Raw genomic sequence first — 26,688 nt, forward strand, 5'->3', positions numbered from 1 at the left:
ACTGCCTCTCATAAGTTGCCTAAGCTAGATTTTTGGGGCCAAATTTGGCGATGTTTTTTATTTATTTGGTTCGATATTTTGATCAGATTGATAACTAATTGTAGATGAAATGAAGTTTAGAAGATACGCAATGTGTTCTTTTGTTGTGCATCCATATCTGTAGAAATTATGTGTTGTATATGGATAAATTCGTTGGTGATTTCTTTTAAAATCACAAATCCCTTTGGAAAGATAGGAGTGTCATTTAGACATCGCCTAAGCGCCAAAAGCATGGGAAAATATTTAAATATTTCCAAACATTACTTTGCCAGGGTTTGTTGCCATTGTCTTTTGTAAAATTTGACAAATTTTCAAGTCTAACTTTACCGTCTGGAAACTTTTGAGCTCCAACTAAATTGGAGAGCTCGGAGTATTTAAATAAGGGATGCCATTGATCATACTACAGAGCTTTTCAAAAGGTATCAATTGACATACATTGAGTCCCCCACCCCTCATTAAGCAAAGGGAAAAAATTGCTCTAACCCCCCAACAAGGCAATTTCAATTATCATGATCAGTGTTCCCGGCATCAGGGTGTTGTGGAAATCACTCAGGGCAATATGGGTGAGTACAGAATAAACTGACTTGTTGGAGTTTCGGGGCTCCTAGTGACAAACCTTGATGACGAGGATGCAAATACTAAGTCGAGTCACGGAACAAAATGAAGATGCCGTTGAAAAAAACTTGGCCAACTTTCCTCTCCTCTTGATTCACTCGCACACCTTTCACGGTGAATGAGACTCTTTGCACTCTCACGTGCTGCTGGCCCATTATTGGCTACACACACATAGAATTTCTCAATCAGCGATAATAGTGTTCTTCATTTAAATCCGATCTTAAATTCCTTCACCTCTCCATTCTTTTTTAGTGATCATTTTTGTGAAAATTTGAAAAGGATTTGAAACCAGTTCTAGCCCTCCTGACTCAGTGGAGCCGGTCTACGAGATACTCTATTCTATGTTTGTGGGTAGCATGGGGATGGAAAATTGCTCATGGGAAAAGCTGCCTGAGATTGACCTCTTCTGAGCGTTTTTGAGCAAAACGAGAGACAAGGAAAGACACCTTAACCTAGTTAGACATCTGCGACGAACTAATAGAGAACAACACGAGCATCGAGACGAAGAGGGATCAATCATTGCTCCGAGAGATTTTCATGTGAGACCTGAAGGGAAGCTTCGGTCCTTCAACGAATAACCATGGATATAATGAAGATGTTTGGTCGTGTGTTTCCGGGCGGAAATGCCGAAAATTCCCTCAAGGATGTGCCCGCTCCAGCCGAGAAGTCCTCAGCGACCGAAAAAAGTCCCAATGGAGTTGTGCTCCCCACCTTGAACCCTGGCTCAAATGTGATGCTTCGACGAAGTCAAAGCCAGGTGAGTGTGGAAGAGCGGAAGTCGAATCGGATATCTGTGGCGGATTTCTCGTTCGAGACCATTGAGGAGAAACAGTTTGTGGACGAGGAGTCTATTCGACCAGAGGAGATCCAAGGATATGATTGGGAGTCCGTGGATTATAGTGTGGACACCATGAAGTGTGAGGACGAAGTTACAGCGTTGGCAGTGTCCGACAGGTATCTGGTGCTCCAGTACTATATCGATCCCGGGATCGATGTGTTTGATCTAGTCACGAAAACGCTTTTATTCAAATTGGAGGGCCACTCATATGGAGGACAGTGTCTGCAGATTAGTCCCGATGATAATGTGCTGTACTCAGGATCCATGGATAAATCTGTGATATCGTGGGATCTGAATGATCAAGGCCGGATGATCGAAAAGATATTCAATCACGTGGATTATGTTCAATGCCTGGCTCTGAAGCCGAGAAAGTGGCTGGCCTCGGGAGGAAAAGGGGACAAAAAGATCTTTGTCTATGAGACGGATGACAAAGGAAAGTTGTGGAAACGATTCACGTTCGAAGGTCATGATGGGTGGGTCACACAGCTAGTCTTCATGGACGACTATATTGTCTCCGGGAGTGAGGATGCCTCCATTCGTATTTGGGACCTGGCTCGAGGAACCCTGTTCCGCGTATTCCGACAAGACGAGAGCATCACTTGTCTTGCCTTGGCCGGACCAGATCTGCTCCTATTCGGCGACAAATCTGGAAAGTTGTCGTATTTGGACTTGGAAAGCAGAACGACTGTCCACCTTTTACCCAACATTCTTATTGGAACCGGCCGTTATTGCCGCTCCAGCAAGTATCATGACAAAGCTGTTGACGTCCTCTACGTGACCGGAAATGGCTACATCATCACCTGCAGCGCCGGCTCTAAATTCATCAAAATCTGGCGAATCCAACATAACAAAGATCCCACGGTCCATGAGGACACAGAAGTGACCGAGTTGCAGATTCTTCGTGATCATACTGACTTTCTGACCACCTTTCAAGTCCACGAGGGCACCATCTATTCCAGCTCTTCAGATGGCTTCATCTACACTCATTCATTTCTCAAAGGTCAACCTCACTATGAAATGGCTCAAGAGCAAGAGAACAACAGTTCGGTGTTGTGGAACCAAGGGATTGCTTCGCCGGAGAAGCCCACTGCTTTGTGTGAAGGACCTCGGCTTTGTCGAGTGGGCAAGACTGGCTTGGTTCGATCTTCGTCCTCATTTCAGGTCAAGATTCAACTACAGCCCAAAGTGTGTTCGGTCGGGACCCGGATCCGATTGCCGCGGATGCCATCAATTGTTCATGAAGAAGTGGGCTCTTCGGAAGAGGAAGATTCCGAATCTGGTTACGAAGTCATTCTTGAGACATCGGAAGAGGATGACGATACCTCAGAGGAGGAGAGCGGCACTGAAGAGGACGACGAATCCACTGAATACGAGACAGATGATGAGGAAGAGGATTTGGAACAAGAGGATGAAGAGAAGGACAAGCATCCGGCTAAAGCCTAAAAGAAGCATGATTTCATATTTTGTTGTGATCTACCAATCAATCTAAAAGTACACGTCAGAATAAAATATTTCTTTATTTACAACCTTCGGGACACTCCCCGTACTGTTCTGTATTGGGGAAGATAAAATATCTTGGATCATATTCTTGACAGGTCGCTACAGTAATATACTGGATATAGGTTTTTGGGTTTTTCGTAGTATCAGATGAGTAATGTAATAAACGTTATATATGTATGTATTTGATATAGGGAGGTTCGAGATCAGGTTCTCCGCCACATATTTTTTCTAATGTTGAGTCGTAGTTGTATAGTACCTTAGATTCGTTCTACTTTTGTAATGTGCACGGAGAGTGGAACAAAGCAGAATATGAGGAAGGAAAGTGGAATGCAAAAATCACTCAACCTCTTTGCCACTTTTCGTTGGCTCAAGCATCATTAACTTCATACGTGACTGAACGTCCCTTGAATGAACGGAGGATATCTTTGCCCAAAGTTGTGGTCAAGCATAAAATGATCATGATAGTTGGCGCCAAACCCCCAGCGATTCCAAATTTGATGGATTCATTCGGAATAAACTTGCCAAAGACATTCTGAATGAAGACGTTCAATGCCAAGAACAATGTGATGGTGACAGCCAGGACCAGAAAAATGTTCGACCACCTAATCAGAAAGAATTGAAGGAAAAATGGGGTTAATGAGGAAAGTTGTTTCTTGAACTGGTCGATATGGGTTTACCATTTCTGCGGCGATTTGTCCATGAATTGCTGATCATTAAGACACAAAAGCAAACAGATTGCGAAGAAGGGAAGAAGACATCCGTTAAAGACCTGAGCAATCTGAATGACATCCTCCGTAGGGAAATCTGCAGAAATCACGCCGACAGCAATCACCACGATAGCGATCATAATGCCTTGGTAGATCCACCTAGGCAAAGCCTGGTTGGCCTCTGCAAGAAGAAGGCAAAACACGTTACATTTCAAAATCGAAATTCTGATTCGCGTTCAAACGAAACGGCTTGCGACTTTTTGTCATTATATGTACTGGTTTACGCATCCTAACCCTAAATATATAGGCCAAGACAGACTTTGCAAAATTCTTACCGGAGGGCTTGATAATTCCAGTGAGCAATCCTTTAGTAAGCATTAATAGATCAAAGGGTTCGTTGAAAGAACATTTCTGATGGGAAAATCAGGAATTCAACCTACCTTGTTGCACTATTTGAGAAGTGCTGCCCTTGTTTAGCTCTTGATCCAAAGGCTTGGGTGCGTCCATCTCTAATTGGTCACCCTTGACTCCCAGATTGGTTACACCGGTGGACGCTGAAAGGAAAGACAGAAATTTTTAATTCGGCAGCTGCCCTTCCGAAAAGTTTAGACGATCACAAGTCACTCTCAATCTATGACCCAGCAATATTTTGTGCAACTTTCGTTTGAACTTACCCTCAGTACTCTTCTTCATGGTGAACATCGAGTCTACCGTGAGTGCTGCACCCAATGGAACAGTCAACATGGAGCTCAATGCTGCAGCGATGAACCCAAGGGAGAAGATCCAAAGGCCAACTTCGCCCACAGTCTCTCGGATCAATCCGGCGAGGTTCTCGATCGTAAAGTTTCCATCTTCATCACTAGAGACAAAGGAAACATGCTAGAAGACATGGACCAATTATTTTTAGATAATAGGTCTCAAATATCCCCGGCAAATATCCTGGTCAGACGGATCGAGTTCTCTGGGGAAGTGAATATCGCTCAAGCGATGGGTTATTTTCGTACCTGGTGACTCCATCCCCAACAATCATTATCAGCACCGAGACAATGAAGGCCGAGAACACGGAGAAAGCAATGCCTCGCTGAGATGCCGCCAGCTCTTTGCCTTCGGCAATCGACGATCCCAAGAAGAGATTAAACCCAATGGAGGTGGTTCCCACCAAACTCAATATGAGATTGGCACTCCCTGGAGGCATATTTGGGATCAGGCCCCAAGCAAATCTGGAAAAGCCAGTGAGAAAAAATGAAGTTCATGGACGGACTTCGCCCACCAAGGCACCTCTTGGGCGTGGTAAACGAGCCCAATTCCATTTTACGACGGGATTCTTGGACAACTCACCTCCCTCCGTCCATGCCAAGCTTGGAGACCACAATCAAGAATAGAGCCACCATAGCCATCAAGATAATACCCAGTCCCACGGATAACCAGTCAGTCTTATCCCAGTAGAGAAGCACGTACACTACCAACCCATACCCAATGCAGCAACTGATCCTGAGTGCATCCGTGTTCTCGGCCGCTGCAATCATAAAAGAACGAACAAATTATCGTAAAGCCCCGTTTTACTGTCCTTTCTGAGGCCGCCAAAGTTGGTGGACGGTAATCTCGCGTCTGGGTAAGATGGAAAAAAGGCCATGGAAGGTTTCACACGGCTTTTGAAGTGAGGCGTAGAAAGGACTGCGGTTTCTTAGCGCCGGGTACAATTTCTAGGTCTAAGAGGCTGGCGTAACGGAAAGCCAGTCCCATGAGCTCCACCAAAGTGGAAAAGCTAGACGAAGAAGGTTGAGGTCTAATGGCCTTGGAAAGGCAGTTTTCCGTGATCTAAGATCAAGACTAAACCATGTTTCCCTTAACACGAACCTCGGTCATAATGGTAGCGACCTTGTTTTCAATTCTGACATGTACTCCCTCTCTAATGGAGCATTGTCGGTCGTCCTATTGGAGCATAACAGGTTAACTCTCTGGGCTAAAAATTGGTCCGATAAGCGCAGTATTGCTTAACTAAGATCTTACTCATATCTCAAGACTGAGTTTTTCTGCTCCAAATGTCCCCGTTTGACTGGAGCAGTGAAGCTCTCGTATGTTATTCACATCGGATCCAAAACGTGGCATAGGCTGTGCCTCGACAGTTCGCTTGGCATTATACTAACATTAATGAACAATGAGATTGGCTATTGTGAGAGTGAGTGTGCGAGTAAGTGAGAACCTTCCAGAGGGCTGACTGATGCTTCGCCGCTAAACCACAGAATCACCCACACGCCATCTCAAACCAATAGCACACAGATACACATGCACGCAAGCTACCAGGGAACTTAGGAACTTACATGGGAGTGCGTAGATGGCGGACATCCCTCCGGCCCAATTATTACACTCGTACATGGTGTTCCCGATGAAGACGGCGATGGACACGACCCAGCAGACAATGGCCACATTATAAATCCTGTATGTATTTTCGTATTTGAGGCGCAGGCATTGACCCAGACTCCTGCCACTGGAGATGGTGAGCCGGGCGGAGCCCTCCTGAAAAGGATGATCATTTTTAATTGAAAAGATGACGTTCGTAACCTGGCTTTCTTTATCGAGTACTTTCTGTTACATGAGCGGAGTTGAGAGCCTGAGCCGGAAAAATGAATTAAATCTTCCCTAGAAAAACATTTCCAAGAAGCAAGGAACTCAACGATCGCCCTTGATCCCCTCCACAGTAAACGAAGTACGCGTAGAATCATTCTAGTTGAAAACGTTCCACAGTCTGGCCAATTTCTTTGGGTGAACTGACACGGCTCAAGATGAGCACATTCTCTGCAGATCTATCGAAAATATCTGACTAATTCGATTTCATGGCTCTTCATTACGACAACGAAAGTTTTATCTTAACCACTACGTAGACTAAAACCTGGTTGGAGTGAAAAGGTACATTCCAGAAGTGTTTGTGTCCTAGAACTATTTTCCTCAAGAAGAACCGGATCTTGCTTACGACTTCAAGGAAAGCTATATTCGATCGTGAAAATGATGCATAGTGTGTATTCCCATAAATAACAATAATTCCCACATCCAGAAACTCCATTTCAACCTGGGGTCACTCACGATTCCACTTTAGAACATAGTACTTCAACGACGAGCTCATTTCTTTGAATGCCCTTACAATCAAACCATTTTGAAAATAGTAAATGATCCAACGTAGACCTTAGATGCGATATAAGTATGTTTGGATGGGCGTCGGTCTGTCCATGATCAAGAAATCTGGAATTACTAACTGGCAACTAATATGAGGCGAAACCGAATAAACGGATGTAATTTCATCCCAGGCATGAATGATGAATGGGACCACAGGAAAATGATTCGGGCCTTAGTTGGTAATGGAGACAGGAACCAACAACCTATTTGTGCAATCTTTTGAATGCAAAAAAATCCATCCGGTTTGAGGGATCGTTTTTGAGAAATGCAAAGGCTGGCAGAATAACCTTGAATGTATCGGTAAAAAATGGTCACGGTTTTACGTCAATCCCGTGGAAAGTTCTGATGCCTCCTGCAGTCTATTTACGTATTATTCTTAATCATAGGGTACTCCAGTTTTAATTTACTAAGATTGCTTGGCCGGTGTTGGTTGGGTTGGACGAGAAAAGCCAGTTACATTAACGCATGCTCTCTTAGAGCTCGTACATATAAACCTGTAATCAATCGATCAGATCATGGATCATTGGCAAAAGATAAGTCCAGGGAAAGACTCAACCTTGCACACCGACCTTTTTGATTGCTTAATGCTTAATCCTGCCCAAGACATTACTCGATTCCAAGTACGTGTTGTAAGGAATAAACAAGAGAATTTATATTAAATAGCCCTCGTATTTCGATGAACAATATGGCAACTTCATTTTGGAGGAGATCGAAGCAAATTTTGGAACTCATATCTTGTTGTTCGGCATTCCTCATCTAAATGAAAATGGGAACACATTCCAGGCACCTAAATCAAAATGCATCTTTGTCGAGGGATAATTCTTTGCATGGCATTTGCATTTTATAGCAATCTTTCCTAACAACTCAAACGAAAGATAAATTCCTGGAGAAAGATAGATTCCTGGGAATGACATTTAGAACCTTAGAACTTTATGAACAAAAGCACAACAAGCTCCTAAAAATTGTGAAAGTCAAAACATGAGTTGGTGATCCCGAAGAATGCATGCGAATATCCGATTGGCCTTGGTCATCATTCACCTACGTTTGATCGATCTGGCAATTCCTTGACACCCTAATAACAGCATGGCTTCCAAGAAGAACATTTTTGGTCCATGGACCCCAATTTGGAACCAACCAATTCTGGCCTTGGCTACCACTAACCACCCCATTACCACTTACTTGGAGCGTGTAGGCCACGACGGTGGCGAAGATCAAGGCCCAGATCAAGTTGAGGCCTTGCTCGGATCCGGCTCGAGCACAAGTGACCACGGTCCCGGGGCCCACGGTGCAAGCCGCCAATATGGACCACGTGAGCAAGGAGACAATCTCTTTTAAGAACGACCGGCATGTTATGTACATCTTGTCTCTGAAAATTGAAAAAAAGGAAACGCATTTGTGATGTATCATCCGTAAAACAGAATTGAGCTATTTTTTTTGCAACATTTGGGGACCAAAGTTGGCTTGCTCTCCTAGAAAGAATTTAAGAGAGGTCTTAAGATGGAAAAACGTTGACCTTTCTTTGAAAAAAAAGAACTAGGTATTCTAACTTGAAGTGGGAACGTTTTTGGGAAATGAAGTACAACCATTTGAGAAACTGCGTTGAAGCCCCGGCAATTCAAAGTCTGACCAAGCGTGAGGACATCGTGGCATCGCCTACTTGGAGAAGACCAAAGGCCACCCATGCGGCGTACTCTGTGCTGTTCTTGTGAGAACTTACGGAATCATCTTGGATGAGCAGATCAACAGTTTTCTTTCTTGAGCTGAGAACAACAGGTTTCAAGACCGGCGGTCCATGTTCGTTCACTGACAAATGGTTCCAAACTAAAATCCCAGACACTCTTGGATCGCTAAGGAAGCGGAAGACGTTGTCGACGACCAGAAGAGACGCGGGTAACAACGAGCAAGACCAGCACCAACTAATTCTGCCCAAAAGGCCTCACCCACGACTGTTTTCGTGTTAGTGCTCCTCCCTTCCTCGGCTTCTGTCGGTCTTCTATTTCTCTCTCTCTCTCTCTCTCTCTTTTTCTCTCTGTGTGTCGCTCCTTCCCTCCGGATTGTGGCCTTTTTCAGCCTCAGCCACACTCGCACTCTCCGGTCTATCAATGTTGAGAGCTCCTTTTTATAACGCGAATCTGTGCCAAAGAAGACCTTTGTGTGGCCGGGAACGGTTTTGGTTGTGCTTGGGCGTCTCGATTTTAGGAGGTCAATGAGCAGCGTGTCAGGCTCGCTCTCACGATTTCCCGTTACTACGAGGCGAGAGTGGGTTCAAATTTGAGCTCGAGCTCTCTACTAAGAGACTCGGTAAATCGACGGCGAGGCGTTCCAAGTTGTTCCAAGTTCCAATGCTTGAATGCTCTGCCCTTGGAACAACAGCCGACCGCCGACCGACAATCTTTGGGATCGGATCGAGAGCACTCGCACGTCCTCAATTCCCATGGCCTGACTTGATTATGTTCGGGCGAAAAATAAAGCCAACCTTCATCAAAGGTAGCTCCGATGATTTGAGACGGACAAGATATACATACATTCATTGCCGTTTGTGCTGAGCCTACGGAGCAAATCAAGACCTCGAACAGTAACCTCGAAACAACGTGGATCGGTTTCAAAGGGGGGAAATGAAGAACGAGACAAGGATAGAGGCTAATTGAGAGGCTGTTTGATCGTGACGAACATTTCGGATGTCATCAGGGACAAGCAAGAGTGTGATGAGAGCTCTCGACCATAAATCTGGCTTGCCTCTTGCTGGGATGAGAGATAAAGTGTGTCGTCGGTGAGGAGAAAAACCGATTGCAGCCCGGAATATGTGGACGGTTTCTCCTCTATGATTGGATGTGTACCCTTGAAAAGGCCAGTTGTGCATATGATGGCTGAGCGAAGGCCTCTCATTGCAAAGCCAAATCTAGGACGATGATTTAGATTTTGCATTTGGGACAAAATAAGATTGGGAAAGGACATCTTATTGCCAATCACTCAACCTCATTCTGCACCTCTAAAATGGATGTTTTATTGCTCTGCTTCGGGTTCAAACGGTTTGTTGAACCAATAAACCTATTCATTCTAATTCGATTACTCAGAGCAGAGTTTAGCAAACTTTCGAAAGATCCAGAAGCAGTAATAGTAAAGAAATCAATTATGTTCCATCTAGTTCTAGTTTTTTATATAGACGTCTATCTGTATTCCACCTTTTACGGTGTATTTTTTATGTTTCCTGTACATGCTCTACTTTACACCTTTTCATATCATTTGGGATGCTTCACTCCATTTAAAAGTCAGGCATGTTAATAGTAAACATTTTTTTATGACCATGGTTGCCAACGCTCAAAGAGACTCCATAGGATGCATCAAGACTGGACTGAAAGTCAAATCGACCTGGGTTCAAATCTGGCTTCCGAACCAAGAAATCATGAGTTATTTCCGCTCAGATTGAAAGCTCTTGATAGAATGAAAACTGTGAAGATTCCTGTCATTTACGTCCCGTGAGATTATATGGACGAGGTCATTTCAGTCAGGGGTGCTTATTAGTCGTTCATGACCAAATATGCCATTTAGAAAGCCATATCCTTGTTAAGGGTTATTTTTAGCGTCAATGGTTGTCACGCTCGAGAGTTGATGTTGAGTGCACCTGCTCGCCCGAATGATGTTGTCATTTCCATTTAGATGTCATTTTAAGCATTTGCACCCAAGGCACTCTTAATCCACGTGTTTCAAAACACAAGAAGCTTCCAGGTAAACATTTGAGTGCTAATGATTAGACAAGTCGTGCCCATCGTCAGGAACAAACTCACACACACGGACAAACGCGTGGAATCGGAAGGAAGAGTTATGATGAGCTTTGGCCGTGAAAAGGCAAAAAGCTTTTGCATAAGCAACTTCTTCCATGTCCCATCTTCGGCCGCAATCACCGTTTCTTCCTGATCAAAAGGCCAGACGACTTTTTGAGTCGAGTACGAGTTGTCAGACCCGTGATGTAATGATAATTTAAATTCCTCGCAATTGAAAAGAGTACATTTGAAATCAAATCAATAGATACTAATTGTGTTTTATTGAAATTTTTTCACTACAAATTGCAATTACATTTTGATCTTTCATTCATAACAATTCTTAGTGAATCTTTTACATAGATATCTAGATTTGTCTGCACTACCACCTCTTCAAAACTTGACCTTTTTATCTAGATCATCAATATTCATCACAGGCTTGTCCTAAGAAAAGGCAATAATTAACAAATTCACTAGATATCTAAAAGTAATATGATAAAATTGCAATTCGAAACGAAGGCACAACATTCAAAATTGACGTAATTATATATTTAACTAATGTCATTTGAAGCCAACGTGATTGTAATCAATTACAATTCAAAGGTATTTCACACAAGTCTAGTAGAAGTAGCAGTAGTAGTAGTACATAGTACGTTCCGTTTGAAGTGGAAGTCCACTTCGAGAACCGGTTCGAACTGGTTCGGGTCGTGGATCAACTACAGAAGTTGTTGAGTACGTGGGTGGGTGGGTGAAAAAAATCTTGACGTAACAGAGTCGAACAAGGCTGTGGAACACGGCCATTACGTAGAAGAGAAGGAGAGAGAAGGAGAAGAAGTAGGAGATGAAAAAGAAGACGAGGGAAGACGTAGTGTACAGTAGTATCAGAAGCAATGGCAGTGGCCCCTACAATTGGGCTTTAGGATCCACTTGCCAACCAACCAACTAACCAACCAGACACCAACCAGCCCACCCACCCCCCCATCAGTTGGCCTGAGAGCCAGATAGTGTGCCATTTAACTTCAAGAAGCTTTAAGAGTACGAATCAGAAACCATTCTGGGTGTTCCAGCTCTCGCCCGGTTCCAACTTGGGAACGAGAGTAAACGGACTCGAGTGGCCTCATTCGCCAATGGGCCCTCAGCTCTAAAGGAGTCACTCGTTCAGTGTCATACATTTCGTTCTTATCGTTCAAAGCTTGGGCCTAGATTTAATTAGGGTCTTGCCTTATCAAAGGCCTACCCAGCAAACCTTATGGGGCTCATGTCAGATCTAGCACGATTAGTTCGTAGATTCTTCCCATGACAAAGACTGCTCTAGAATGTTTTAAGACCCAAGAGGCTCATTTTTGAAGAGGCCATTAACGTTCTACAAATTACAATGAAAGGTGGGGGAAACGAGGTCTCAATGTATGATCGCAGAAAGCTCTAAATTTAGATGGCATTTCCTTGCACCTTAATCTATTCTTGCAAAGTCTCCTTACGTTGGAGGAAACCCTGAACGGAAATGTCATCAGTTCAGGAGCGCATAAACCCCTTTATAACATTACCTCCACCTTCACAGAGTTAAGCAATTTTATGAATGGAGATATCATCTCTAGTTAAGGCAATCTTATTTTAGGAAAAGGTGTGATCCGACAAGAGATTGTGTGACATGGGTTAATTCTATCGTGGTAGAATCAACTTTCGCATTCGACCAACGAACATTCATCCAGCCAGAAGTTTGATCGGGTCTTCCTTTAAAGAGAGTTCATTTCGTTTGAGGACAATTATGTCTATTTTTGTCCACTCTCTGTCTCTCTCTCCTCCCCCTGCTCACACACACAGACATTTCTCCAAATCAATAACTATTTCGTCAAGAAGTCAAATGACTTGTGTCTTTTTTCAAAGGAGCGGCCAAGGGCTCCAAAGCAACTCAACAAATTAGAGCCGAGATAGTATATTCATGATTAATAGGGGTGTCAGAGATATGCAAAAATGCAAATGCATTTCCTTACTTTTCATGATCTTTTTTTGCATTGATTGCAATATTTTGTATTTCTTCAGTGCTTGCATTTTTCACTTGTAGCCGAGCTTTTGAACAAATTAGACTTGAATTTATTTTCTCATTTTTTTGTGAAAAAAATTGCTACAGTACATGGCCAAAGTGTTAAGAAAACGGGAAATCACTTCATAGAGCATGGTTGATGCATTACTTAAGCATCAATGCTTTGCTATGGTCTATAGCAAAATCATTTAGAACCTTGACAATGACAAAAGTTTTTGTTTTTCAAAGCACGTATTCTGGGTTACTTTGTTAATCTAGCGCACTTTAATATTCTTAGCTTTGGCTACCTGGCATACCTCAGGCAAAGAAATAAGACCACCTTTATTAATAAAGTAAAATTGAGTGCCCAATCCATGTTCGCGTTTTCAATATCTTCGATTAAATAGACCTAAAATATCTGCATTATTTGCCATTTTCGTTGCATTTGAACTTGCATTTTGTGCTAAATTTAAATTGTATTATTTAGATAATCCTGATGATTAATGGTGAGTTCCGTCTAATGCATGCTTACACAACTGACATCAGATTGCCAAGCACAAGCTTAAGTCTAAACTGAAACGAAAAGGAGGTCGTAAAGAGTCAATAATAGTTTCGTACAAAAAATGAATAGTTGGTAAGGCTAACTGGATGGAACTGGAACAAGAAGGAGGGACATGATGAAATATGGGTTAAAATTTGGTTCTAGCATTTCTGAATTGTTCAAGATTATATCATATCTTATGAAAAACTGATTTCTTAAAATGTCACTCGAATATCGAGTAAGTCAGCTCTTTCTACAACCATAGCCATCCAGACATATTATGTTCTTACGAGTATCTTCGTTTTCCGTTTATATTTTTAATCCACACTCTTTATCATCAAATCTGATGTTTGAGCGGTTCAAACAATAAGTTACAAGCAAATAGATACCTAACTAGAGGATCTCTCTGTCTAGCCATCACCAACACCAACAAGGCAAATCTTGGGTACGCAAATGCTTTCGGTTTATGGACTGCTTTGTTCTTTTTGTGTGCCAAAATATAGTTTGATGTGCATACATAGAATTTGTTGTGCCTACACAGACTTTGATTTGCCAAAATAAAATTCCGTGTGTCTAAGCAGAGTTTGGTGTGCCAAAATTAGTTTTTCGTGTGCTCTGTTTAGTTTGTGTGCTTTTTGCTTTTGTGTGTGCCGCTTGATAAATCGGTGTGCTAATAAAAAAAAAAATGTGCGTACCTTTTTCCCTTTTTGGTTTGCCCGTTTCTCATTGGTGTTATTAACAATTGAACCTAGAGAGAGATAAAAAAGTAACAAAAATTGTGGAAGAAAACTTGTCGTTATTCATGAAACAGTTAAGTTGCGCTTTGCTCTACTATTATCGTCATGGAAGCAATGAAAAGTTTTCTCAAGCACATATCCAATGTACTTGTCATAACAGTGCTTTTTACATTAACTCAAAGATTTAGTGCCTTTAGTAGATGCAGTCGAGGTAACCCCGACCGACGTCTCTGGATCTCAGGTCCGCCGGAACTGAGACTTGCTCCTTCCGTTTCCGTCATGGAAGCAATGAAAAGTTTTCTCAAGCACATATCCAATGTACTTGTCATAACAGTGCTTTTTACATTAACTCAAAGATTTAGTGCCTTTAGTAGATGCAGTCGAGGTAACCCCGACCGACGTCTCTGGATCTCAGGAACGCCGGAACTGAGACTTGCTCCTTCCGTTTCCGTTGAGAGTTTCCTTCATCTTGATGAGAATTAGGGCGGTTTTACACTACGATGGAAAACCGGGATTGAATCTGGTTTGAGGATGGAAATAGGACTAGTGCTGGGGCGAGTCCAGACTCGAGTCCGAATCCTATCTAAAATTTGTGAAGAAAATATAATTATTTTGTTTAAATTTTGCAATGCGAGTCTTTTTGTTCGACTTGAGTACACTGAAAGACCCGAGTCGAACCCTAGTCCCATTTCAATCCTCAAACCGGATTCAATCCTGGTTTTCCATCGTAGCGTAAAGCCGCCATTACAAGTTTTTTTAGTCCCATCATAACAACATACACATTCGGATCTTGCAAGCTTCAAATAACTGGTTTGTGCCCGGCCCAAGCGCTTTCGATAGTTTACCCTTTGGTAACACTGTTTTGGATGGGTCGGTCGAGAAATGTTTCGTTTGACACACCCAAAAGTCAACGCAAGTGCTAGATCAAAAAAAAACGCTCAGACAGCTTGCTTAAACCGGTTTAATGTCATGTGCCAGAAGAGAGCGTTTGCATGGAAAAGGGTTGCATATGGGCTTTCTATTCAGAATTTGGAAACACTGTCAACGAATCACATTGGCACCAGAGATGTCAGGATTACCTCGATAATGCACAACGGCAATGAGATTACAATTAACTAGTTTACGTTTAGATTGTTTCAGATTAACTTGTTAAGGTGTGGTGTGCTTTGGAAATTACAATTAGAAGTAAATATGGTTCAAGGCCATTAGGCTTTGTTCAATAAAAAGAAAGAAAAGGATACATGCAAATTATCGCCCACATCTTAACCGCTGTTGGAAAAGTGGAACCAAACTTTGGTTCGGAACAACTTCGATTGAGCTTAGGCAAAGTTTCAAAACAGTTAATTTTAATCTCTAGAAGGATTAGGAAAAGTCGGTAAAGTTACTAAAAGGGTTCGATGTTAACTGACTTGTCAGATTCTTGAGGCTCGAGTCCGAGTTTCGCGTCAATGGTGAAACGATAGGCGGATTCAAGCCAGTTAGTACATTAGTCTTTTTTACAACAACCGCCCTCGGCTGAAAAACACTGGCTCTATGTAGTCGATCCCAAACAGATTATGATGAAGTACGACAGATGACCTTCTGATCAAATTTGCTTCATACAGCCTCTAAAGAAGGACTACAAGGGTGATACCAAACAAATCGGGACAACCGTTATGAAAATCTTGCGTTTGAAATTACCTCGACAAAACTGGGTTCATGTGAAAGATCCAACTCTCACGGTTCTGATGATATAAGTGTTTGCTTTGGTATGGTGTTTGGTTCTCAAGAAATTTGTATCCAAAGTAAAGAAGTCTGAGCCACCCCTGCAAACTTCGTGCAAATTGACATTACCCAGGACAATGCAAAGCCTCACACCTCCCAGGAAAACAGGGGCTTCTTGGCCAAAAGGAAGATCAAGGTGTTCCTCCATGCAGCTTTACAGCCCCGATTTGGTACCCTGCAATTCTCTTACTTTTTCCACAACTAAATCTCAAGCTCGCTGGACACAGATGTGCCACTAATTTTGAGCTTAATGTTGTTGTGAAGAGGGTGCCTCGGCAGCTCTGTCAAGGAAGCCTCTAACATGTTTTTGACAACTGGATGAAGAGGATGCATAAGGGGATTGCTGTTCCCAGTGGCTATGTCTAAAAATGTTGCAAATCGTATCTTTTGATATCTCTTTTAGTGATGGAAAACAATTAGCAGTCTCTAGATTTGTTTGGTACACATTCTTCTGTGGTCACGAAATCAGGACCACGAAGAATACATCTGTTTGCAACAACCAGGCTGCCAGTGGTGTAGTTGGGACTGAAGGCAGGTTTTTATGCCCGAAGGTGATTACTGTGAATAAGGGAAAAAGGGTGTGTGGCATTTTCGTAAAACATCAGAAAACCCTATATCTTAGGCTTTGACGTGCCGTGGGAGTTGCTGGCCTCCCTGTACAAGTTACCCAGAGTATCAGCTATTAGGCGGGTTCAACCGATTGGTTCTCTAATGGAATCTCAGAAATTCAACGCCTAATTCTGTAGGATTTCATTTTCCGGTTTCCGGTGACTCTTCAGTTTTCTTTCCATGATCTGAATCATGTGAAGCCAATCTATACCTCTCGCATCTTTGACATTCGTCATGACTGCATTTCCCAGAATATGGCCTTGAAACGCTTGAATCATTGAAACACAAGCCTGATCTAGAGGTATCTCAGTCTACCGTAGATCTATACGCCCCTCATCCGAGGAACAGCATTAATCACACAAATCATAAGTCAGAAAGTTGCCTCGGAGATTTGGACCATGCCGTATAACACAGCCGGTTTCTCATCTGTATGATCAACAGACATTGACTCTATGACACCATGGGAAAGCATTTATGGGTTTGTTTTCAGGCCAAGATCGCGCCCTAGTTTTCCATTCACACAAGGGGGTTCCTCGACATTCGCATGGATCATTGATTTGAATGACCGAATGGCTGGGGAAGATTCAAAAAAGTGTTCTACCTGGACAGTTAACCTGAAGCAAAAAGCAAGAATGGGGTACAAGTTTACATAACGCGAGAATGCGGCTAGCAACCGAAATGAGAACTGAACGGAAAACTTCAGCTATCTTGTAAGTGTACACACGCGTGCATGAGTTTCAGTTGATCCAGATTGAACTCGTCTAAATGTTTCTCACTCTGGCCATTGTCCATATCTTGCTATCGATCGTAGTTGGTTCCCAGATTGGGGGGACTGGTCTATTTGTGGTTGACACTGGTTCAAATGGGTACCTTTCATGAAAGCAACGAAAGCATACTTATCCTTAAACAGGGACGAGAAAGACTGCGAAAGTCATTCTCCATTTGCCTTCCAAAGTCGATCTTGGTCCGAGGTACAGCTATTTGGATCTAAACGTCATCTTTCCTATTTGATCAGTGTTATAGTCATTATATATCACAATAACATGGGAATAACCTTTAAAAGACAATCTAATTTGTTCTTGAATATTCAACACCGTCTCTCACGTTGCAAGCTTATACAAAATCAGACTAAAGATTGTATATACTGTACATACCATTAGCATCGGTCTAGACAACCGTCGGATTTTCTGGCAAAGAGAGTCATTATTTGAGTCGTGGGCACAAAAGGCTTTCTGTCCAGATATATGAGTCAAGGCTAGATCTGATATGGCTGTACTCTCTCAAGCAAAGAATGATTTCTTCTTGGCATGAATATTCTTTAACCATCTCAAGGTATGTGGCTTAGACTTACTCATAATGATAATCCGTTTGACATTCAAATCTAGTAATTGAACCTCAAGATCAGCTCCAGCAGAATAAAAAAAAGGACATTAAGGATGAATCTTCGTCCAGGAAATGTTATGTAAAGACACTTTATGGGGACAGAAGGTCTCCTGGAAGAAGTGGTTCTCCGTTCGTTACTCCGTTTTAATCCGAAATGAACATGGAAAATTAGGGTGTGCCAATTTTGCCATATCTTCGTTAACTCATTATTGTCTATGGTTTTCACTATCTCTGTTTTACTTACTATATTTTCCTTCCGTTTTTCGTGGCGAAAAAAGAAAGAAAAGTCATGTTTTGAATAAAAAGTAACCAATTCTGAAACATTATGTCGCAATGACTTGAAAAACAGATTAGCTAGTTTAACAAATGGAAAACATATTGCTGATTTTCTCTTCTATTCAATAGCCATAACTAGACCTAGATGTACCTAGAGGTTTGATTGGGCTCATATTACCTAATTTCCACTATTATGATCGCAGCTTTTGAAAACATAGACTAGAAATTATCCTTACTTGGTTTGTACGTCTTAACATTTCAACCTTTATCTTCCCTTGTATTATCTCCTTCATCACACATGAGGTCATTTGGCAAGATGGGGAGGCTACGCCACCTTTCAATCCCATTCCGTACTCCGTAGAATCCCATTGTTGAAGTAAACTTTTCGAAATATTAGGAAAGCAAAGATTCAATGATCAATTCTGCTCGTCAGCCTCAACGGTTGCATAGCTCACTTTCAAAACCCAATTATAAATGTCTAACAACAATGAACCAACTACTGCTATTGATCGAGCGTAAAGTGGGTTTAGACAATGGCTGTCAGTTCCAGGGTAAACACTCAAGTTCAAGTTCAGGTCAGTTCTAGATGATTTGTGCAGAGAATGGACAACAATCGAACATCTGTCAAGCAATAGGCAAGTCCACTCTTAAGCAACCTAGTGCTGCCAGAAATAAAAGAGTGTATATGTACATTGTCATTGCGGATACATCGATTGAATTACGCACAAAAATAAAGGCAAGGACAGCCTTTGTAAAATCTGGTCTTTAATCATTTTCCAGATTTAATGATGCTTACCTTTCTTCAGCTCTCTAAAAAAAGTTGGCAATCAGAACCAAGACCAGGTAGGTGACTCGCACCGAACAAAACAGTTTTGATATGAAACAATTAGTTACAAAAGGAAGCATGTGTTCATGAATGAATGCTCATCATGTGTCGCAGCCTACAAATCAACCGGTTGGATCCAGTTTTAGATGAAAAAGATGACATGATTTTTGCCATTAAGGCCGTTCATGGAATTGGGCCACCAAATCAAAACAAAACGAGCCTCGGGATTTTCGGTGGAAGGATTTAGCAATATAATGAAAGCGTGCGTAAGTAGATTCAAGACCAAAGTGGTTAAAACTGATGAGGTAAATGATGTGCGCGATTCTTCTCAATAACCATAGGAGAATGATTACGCCATATACAAAGTCCATTGAATTATAAATACAAAGTAATAAGGCCACATCAAAACACACGGTTCATTGAAATGCGCTGAAGCCTCTAAAAATATGATGAAAATCCGAAAGGTAGCATCAAATTAGTTGGAATAAGGTAATATACGTTACTCATATGTGATCAATTTATTTTCACCATGCGGCTCTAAATAGAGTTTGACCCGACTCTAATACATTTTATTCATAACTTTATGTGCATATTGCAAAAGCCATTCACAATAGGATAATTAATGAAAATGACCATAACATATATGTGGTAGAAATATCAGTTGCGCTAATGATTTTGACTTGCTTCCTGCGAATGCTCTTTGTCAAAACAACCCTGGATTCGAGGAAAATTTGACAGTGGCCGAGTTAATTTGAAATCCTCAAGGGTACCAATTCACTTGGAAAACAAATGCAAAGATTAGTCTTCTGCTCTAATATACGCTTTGTCGAGTCTGATCTCACTCTTGATACTCCACTCTTAAAGTATATTGCCTTGTGATATGAGGCCAATTCTGTTCGACTGAGTTAATGACGGAAGATGTCGTCCTTAGAGCAAAAGGTTCACTCAACCGATCCATCTCAGATGGCAAACAACCTTCTTCAAGGAATCTGCTGAGTTAGTGCTGGTTGCGACCATTCAAATTAAGAAGCCCGTCAACCTCAGGGTTTTCCCTGATAGGGTAGACCATGGCTTTTTGGCAAAGGCTCTATAACCATAACACCCCAGGAGTGTCCTAAACTAGATCAAGTTGTTTCTTTTTAACTGGAAACAGAGGGTTAAAGTGGCCCGTCTCCTCTGTGACTCAGTTGAGATCACATCAGGCATGTACCATATCTAGGGCACAATACTCAGACCAATACTATTCATAATACGTATCTCCCCTTTGCCTGGTCTGGTAAAGAATTGCATTATCTTATCTTATGGTGATAACACAAGCTCATCATTGGTAAGAATGGTCAAGATTGCTCCCTTCTCCACGAGGATCTTTATACTACATGCAAGTGGGTTGACAAGAGCTACATGAAATTAAATGAATCCAAATTCCAGATCATGTTCTATGGCTTATTGACTTTCCCTCCACATTACTTAAACAAAGACGGAGCTAATATTCAAGTTTTCTCTTATGTCAAAGACCTTGGCGTTAATCTTCAGGATGAGGGAAAATATGGTTTATGTTTTGCACTGCAGGGGGCGCTTTGCAAGTTAGCCTCTACTGGAGAGTCTCTAGCCTCTACCAAATATAAGGTTGATAGAGCCGGTTCCTCTTTATTGAACTATAATGCGTTTGATTTGTTTTTGGCTGATTCTATCCACATCTTATGTATATTTAGCAGGGCCCGGAAAAGAAATTCTTTTTGAGGGCCAAAAAATCATACATCAAGTTTAAAAGCACGAACTATTTTTTTCACAGCAAAAACATCTCTCAAACGCAAACATGTGATCTTTTTCAAATGCAAAAAAAGCAACATGAAACAAATTTTGTAAAATTTGAACCAATGAACGCAGGTTTCAAGGTATTCCATTATTTTAAAATCTTCAAAATCAAAAGCCCTCAAAATAGTCTCCTAAATTGGACCACCAAATTAAAACCCTAAGCCATGTAGGTATCTAGATGAAATTTGAATACTCTGGGTACTTTATTTCAGCTATTTCTCAGGGTGAAGAGACCTGGGTTAGAAAAGCAAGTATTTTTAAATTGCTTGTTTTTGCGGAAAGTATTGGGGTTCTTGTTGCATTTTCAACAAAAACTTAAGCTTTTGCCAAATAAAGCAAGCAGGAACAATGTGGGAATGGGAGAACTACTGTATTGGGACAAACAGAAAAGATTGGGATTGTACAGTATTTAAAGGAGATACAAAATGTATATTTTACTATACATATTTAAAAGTATCCATGATCTTTGTCCTCAACCAGGTTTTAGGGTCAATTGCAGTGATTGTAAATGATTATTGTACACTTTGTGCCTTCCACAATCCCGGCTTGTCAAAACAATGAAGTGCCCTCTTTCTTCTCTCCATCGATCGGGTTCCTTCAGTGTTCCATTTGCTTCCTCCCCTCCCCTCCCCCCTTTGGGCAAATTTTCATTAAAATTACAAGTTTCAAAGAATTATTTTTGGCTGGAAAAAACTGAAAAGAACTAATCTCTAATTTCTAAAAATTCCCGAGTCCTTATAACTTAATTAGCGACCCATGTCACATAATGTCTGGAAAAGAAACTACGTTCATGACCTGTCATGAGTAGTTTATTTAGCAATCTACTGCGTCTCTTCCCCATTTCAGTTGGGCTGTCTGACGTTTCAAATAAGGGCCCGTACGTATGACTTGAGTGACTTGGTTGAAGTGACATTTCTTTACCTAGACCTTTAAAATGTATGATTCAGAACTCAAAGCCAGTTTTCTTAAACAGGACTGAAATCACTTTCCTCCTGTTTGAGCTTTTACCCGCGACCGCCGCAGTGTGTCAATCAAAACTCCTCACCGTATTCCCCAACCTTGGATTGAAAAACATACCTAGGCAATCGGGAAACAATGTTTCCTTGGGTGTCGCTTTCACATCAACTTTGATCGAGCAAGACTCCTTGTCTAAAGAGAAGCCACTGACTTCTATAAGATATGGACCGCAAACGAGCTTCCCGCCGAATCGGCTTGCTCTTGATCATAGCGACTCTGGGCAACTTTTCGAAAAAAGTAGAAAATAAGAAACGTAGATCTCTTGAATCAAAGGCAGGTCATTTTTATATTATTTAATTGTCAAGTGCTTCGTTTTAAAGTTATGGTGTCAAAAACTTAAGTTGCCGACCAAGAGTGAAGTGTTTAACTACATAACTTGACCATATCTCCTAAGTTCCCTAAGGCTAGCTTTTGGCTCAAACTTGGATAAGTTCATCTATTCAACGAGATCTTGTGGTCGTATGAAGGGCTTATTTGGAATAAAGGGAACGGGTTAGGAGAGAGGAAATTTTTGCATCTGTTCGCAGTCCATATCTCTAGAAGTCCATGGAGAAGTCCAACCAACAGAAAGAGTTAGGCAACCCTGAGTTATGCTGCATTGATAATGGTGCCTAACCACTTAATACTAAGCTTGATCCAAATAGGGCCCAAAGTGGATTGTGAATTTTTATTCAGGGGATCACTTTACGTTCAGTATTGCTTTAAAACGGCCAATTCAATCTCATTTTTCAACCGCATATTTTATCAAACATGACGAGAATTTACCCGTAACTCATTCCCCAGCATAGGTTAAAAACTGCATTGGTAATAATTGACCTAAGAAAGAACGATCGCCTGCGTGTCAATAGCCAGTGTCAACTTGATAGCTCTGCAAAGTCAAGGGGGATGAACACGGCTTACTAGATGAACGGTCCATGGCTTGACTAATCGCCCGAGAGTTCTCTCAAAGCTATAGCTTAATACCATTGGCCGATTTGAATCAAACCGCACGCTTTTTGACCATTGCTGCCATCAAAATTTGTTAATATAATGTCCAGACTGAAATCTTATAAGGCCATTTGGAGGAGATAGCCTATGTTTTGCAATCAGAAAGTGTTATATTTCCTTCCACCACAAATGTTTTTACAAGTTATGGTAAACACCAATTTCCTCGGTGTTGGGATCAGTCACTACACTAATTTCTCGTTCATCTTGGATTATCTTGGAGGATCCAGGTTGATCCTTGCCATCAGTGCTCTGAATACTCTATGGCATAAAAAACTTTGGGAGGATTTTGAATAAATTTGAACGAACCAGTGGGGATGAAAGAGGGCAGTAAACCGGCAATTGTCCTCGTCAAAAATCTACATGATAACATCAAGTGTCATTTCAACCGAGAGCAAGTCGAATAATGGGTTCTTGAGGATTGAGTACATACACTCCATGAGAGACATGAATACGAGCAAAAGCATCGCCATGAGATAGCCATACCCACATTGAAAAGAGGGACACTTTTTGTCCCATCAAGTAACTACAGACATGGAATAGGTGCAATAGGCGGAACCATTTCTCTGAGTATAAGGCCATGCTCCGTCTGAATATTAATATAACAGTAAGTCTCGTATCTCAATCTTGGTTGACCATTAGACGGCGACGGCGATCTTGGTTCGAGCAATATAACAGAACACGGTGCAAAGAATTAAAGTAACCCTTTGGAATTATCACAGAACCTTAATTGAGAGGAACTTTTGGAGAACAATTAAGGTTGTGCAAGCCGATCAACAAGGGATGCAGGTCTTCCTGATAATTATGGTATCCTTTTCCTTCCTTAGTTCAAAGAGGCGATCTAAATCTTGCCCAAAAGGGCTCTTTGTATTCACTCACTCAGCCCTCAAGGGAAATGGAGACCTACACTTTTTTGTTTGTGTTCAACATTTTATTGTTCAAACAATGTTGGTGTTGCTTGGCAGGAGTTCAACTTTTTTTCAAAGTTGAGCAAATTTGCGAAAAACGGCTAAAATAAGCAAGGACTTGTTGGTCAAAGACTTCGATTGATTTTTGTTTGGCTTTAAGCACCATTTGCATAGCCTTGGCGGATTTAAATTTTGTCTAGTAATTTTTCCCCCTTATTAAAGAAAGCGTAGAAGACGCGGATTATTTTGCCACAAGGGAACCACAACTTTCAACAAATGAAAACCAGTGGTCACCAGGTAACCTTGTTTTCAGAGAGTGACATTTGATTTTCTATGTTCAGGAGCACTTTTTAGCATTAGAACAGAATTGCAACTTCTATATATCTCACCAAGATGGCTGAATGATTTCAACATTGTTGACGTCAACAAAAAAGTTTATCATTCTTGACATCGACAGGATTACAACTTACGAGTACCTCTAGATAACAAATATATCAATTTCCTCCAACACGTTTTTACAGTACAAAATGTGAAGTATGTTTGATGGCATTTGCATTTATGTTCAATGATGGCCAGATCATTTTTCCTTCATCGCCGGAAGCCAATTGTGTAACAATTGGCTTTTGACAGGGTTGCCTATAAAAAATCGGTTAAATTCCAGGTGTAAGGGATTAATATGAACTACTTTCATATTAATCCCTTACACCTGGAATTTAACCGATGTACCAGAGCATGGCCTATTTGCGCAATAACCAATTGAACTACCGCCCTATCCCAACAAAAGGTATTCTTGAACGAATTGAACAATGCGTATCTAAATATTTGACGTAACAACTTTTGTTTATCATTTCTTATTTGCTTCCTCACCAAAATGCATATTAGCTGCACATGTTTGGTTGGAACTTGGAATTGAATAGTCACTACGCTAGCCTTCATCTACCCAGCACCTTAAAAATTGTGTGGCAACAATTTCTAAAATTCCAGAAGTTAAGCAAAAAAATTCTATACGTTTCATTTTTTACTATTACCCTAGCTGTCTTAGACCATTGTTGCTTCTAATTTACCTTACAATAAAGTTAATAGTTTCACAGTGCATTGCTTATGAACGTGTTAAAATGGTGTGTTTGCCCCAAACTGAGAGTGGACTCGTAACTATTGGGGCATCCTGTAAAGAGCATTGACAAAATATGTTATCTTAAAGCCTTGTCAGATTCCATTCTTCTAGTTGAAGGCCTTTCTACTTATTAACAATTCCAAGTGATAGATTTTGAAAAACTTCAACTTTATTACGAAATCAATCACTACAAGCTTTTTCAACAAACTAGCGATATGGCAAAACCATTGATATGGGGACGTTTAGGCAAGCTCTGGCAGGTTCGTTTGTTTGCTGATACCAGAGTCAGTGATGCAAGTTTGGGGTTTCAAACTCGTTTTTGAGAAGCTGACCCTTCTTTCGCATTGCTATATGAGGAAAGGTCAGCTTCGATAAAACCAGTTTGAAGCGCCAATTTTGCATCTCTGGCATTGGCAGGCAAGTTTGTTTACTGGTACCAGCGCTTGCCTTAATGTCCGAATTGATAAAAAAAAGCAATATGGTAGCATTTCCAAAATGTTGAGCACGTTAAACTAATAGGCCACAGCCAGGCAAAGATAATCATGAGCTACCCTGTATTGCACGGAACTTGATTTCGAGGAAAATCTCGTCTTACCTGAATGTCTCCATCCACAAGCCAATCCCCGATCCCCAATGATCTGACCGATCAAGCGTTTTTATCGTCTGAGCTCAAGAGCTTCGCAATTTCTCACTTTTCGCCGACTTGTCTCTGAAATGTCAGTTGTTTTTCGCGATCTTCTACCAATCTGTCACTATCACAAGGTTCGTTCGTGCGAGCTTGCTCAGCACGTGTACGAGCTTTTTTCGCCACAAGATCGTTTTAAACTATGCAGTAACGAGTGTTTAGACTAGGGAGCAAATTGATTAGAGGACATTTATGATGCACAATCCACACCGGCCAACTACTCTCCTGATTTATTCGGACAATGTTTTGAGGGCTTGTAACCTCGTCTTGATGGGCTCTTGCAGGCATAGATAGCATCGAGTCTAGAGAACTAAAGGAAGAGCAACGTCACATCCCAGAGCAATCCATCAAGTCCATATCAGTCCGTTGGTTCCGAGATGAACGAGATCAGAGTCGACCAGATCGACGGGAAGTGAGCTCTGAGGGAACGGGCTGTTCTCCTCTAATATGGTCGTCCAGGTTCACCTTGCTCTCATGAGTGAGACTCACAGGCCTAATCCACGTGAGGAAGGTCCGAACTTAGAAAATGCAGACCCTGGAAGGTGACCATGGATATTTATAGGCGTGTGTGGTAGTCTGATGTTCGTTCCCCTTGGCTGTGGGGGAGTCCATTGTCAATGGTAGGTAGCGTCCTGTGTTATGCAGTACATTTCTGGAGAAGGAGCGAGGGATATGATGGCAGAATCTGAAATAGTTCAGTGACAAGGTAGCAAGTGTATTAAGCGAATGAAAACATGAAATTATTATGAGGTTTATCAGGTCAATGATTGTGGAAATTTTGAGATCGGGAAGTCGAAAATGCTTTGACTGGTTAGTTAGTGCGCTCGCTTGCTGTCTGATAATTTAATCTATTACAAACACTTTAGAACAAAGTGAAAAGGCTGCAATCAATCATTATGTGTTCCTCTTTGATATAAAGTGCAGAGGTGTCGTTTTGTCTCCAACGTTGATTTCGAAACAGAAAAAAATTGAGAGACGATGCTGGTTAAGGTATTTTTAAGGGCAAATCTAAAAGGATAATGGAGATCAAGTACAGAAAAATCCTCCCAATGATGAAAATATAAGAGCACTTTGCAATTAAAGACATCAATCCCCTCAGCTAAAATGTGTTTAATTAGAATCATATACCGTCTAAGAACGTCTAAGATCCTCGGGCTTGATTTCTCGATTTCACTGGTAACCTCAGAAAAAACCTGGATTTGATCTTCACGTACGAACTTGTCAATAATTCATGGACGACTGGAGTACTAGACCAAAATGGTATTCAACATTTCCATTATCTTGGTTTTTTCATGGACTGTTTGGGCTAGTTTGAGCCGTTACTTGTTTCTTTTTTTGCTTTTTCTAGCTCTGCCATGTCCAGAACCATGAAATTTGAATC

At 41.4% G+C, this 26,688-nt stretch overlaps 2 protein-coding genes across 5 annotated transcripts; one reads left to right on the forward strand and one right to left on the reverse strand.

Annotated features, from left to right (window-relative positions):
- The first annotated feature begins 1,234 nt into the window (after positions 1-1,234).
- Positions 1,235-2,935, forward strand: LOC131887629 (uncharacterized). Its single transcript, XM_059236260.1, has one exon. It carries the CDS (start codon positions 1,235-1,237, stop codon positions 2,933-2,935), a length of 1,701 nt encoding a protein of 566 aa, XP_059092243.1.
- Positions 2,936-2,990: 55 nt separating this feature from the next.
- On the reverse strand, positions 2,991-25,885 carry LOC131888012 (natural resistance-associated macrophage protein 1-like). 4 transcript variants are annotated; one of them, XM_059236776.1, is made up of 11 exons: positions 25,218-25,885; positions 13,885-13,937; positions 8,050-8,236; positions 6,021-6,216; positions 5,038-5,215; positions 4,704-4,919; positions 4,374-4,558; positions 4,140-4,253; positions 4,035-4,064; positions 3,670-3,880; positions 2,991-3,594 (listed from the first exon to the last, which is right to left on the reverse strand). In XM_059236776.1, exons 2-11 carry the CDS (start codon positions 13,914-13,916, stop codon positions 3,360-3,362), a joined length of 1,584 nt encoding a protein of 527 aa, XP_059092759.1. In that variant the 5' UTR covers positions 13,917-13,937; positions 25,218-25,885; the 3' UTR covers positions 2,991-3,359. The 4 variants fall into 4 exon arrangements, with proteins under 4 accessions (XP_059092759.1, XP_059092762.1, XP_059092760.1 ...); XM_059236779.1 differs by lacking the exon at positions 4,035-4,064; XM_059236777.1 differs by lacking the exon at positions 13,885-13,937 and having other exon boundaries at positions 25,218-25,884.
- Positions 25,886-26,688: the final 803 nt, after the last annotated feature.

Source organism: Tigriopus californicus, chromosome 10 (genome assembly GCF_007210705.1).
Source record: "Tigriopus californicus strain San Diego chromosome 10, Tcal_SD_v2.1, whole genome shotgun sequence".
In the NCBI taxonomy this organism is placed as follows: domain Eukaryota; kingdom Metazoa; phylum Arthropoda; class Copepoda; order Harpacticoida; family Harpacticidae; genus Tigriopus; species Tigriopus californicus.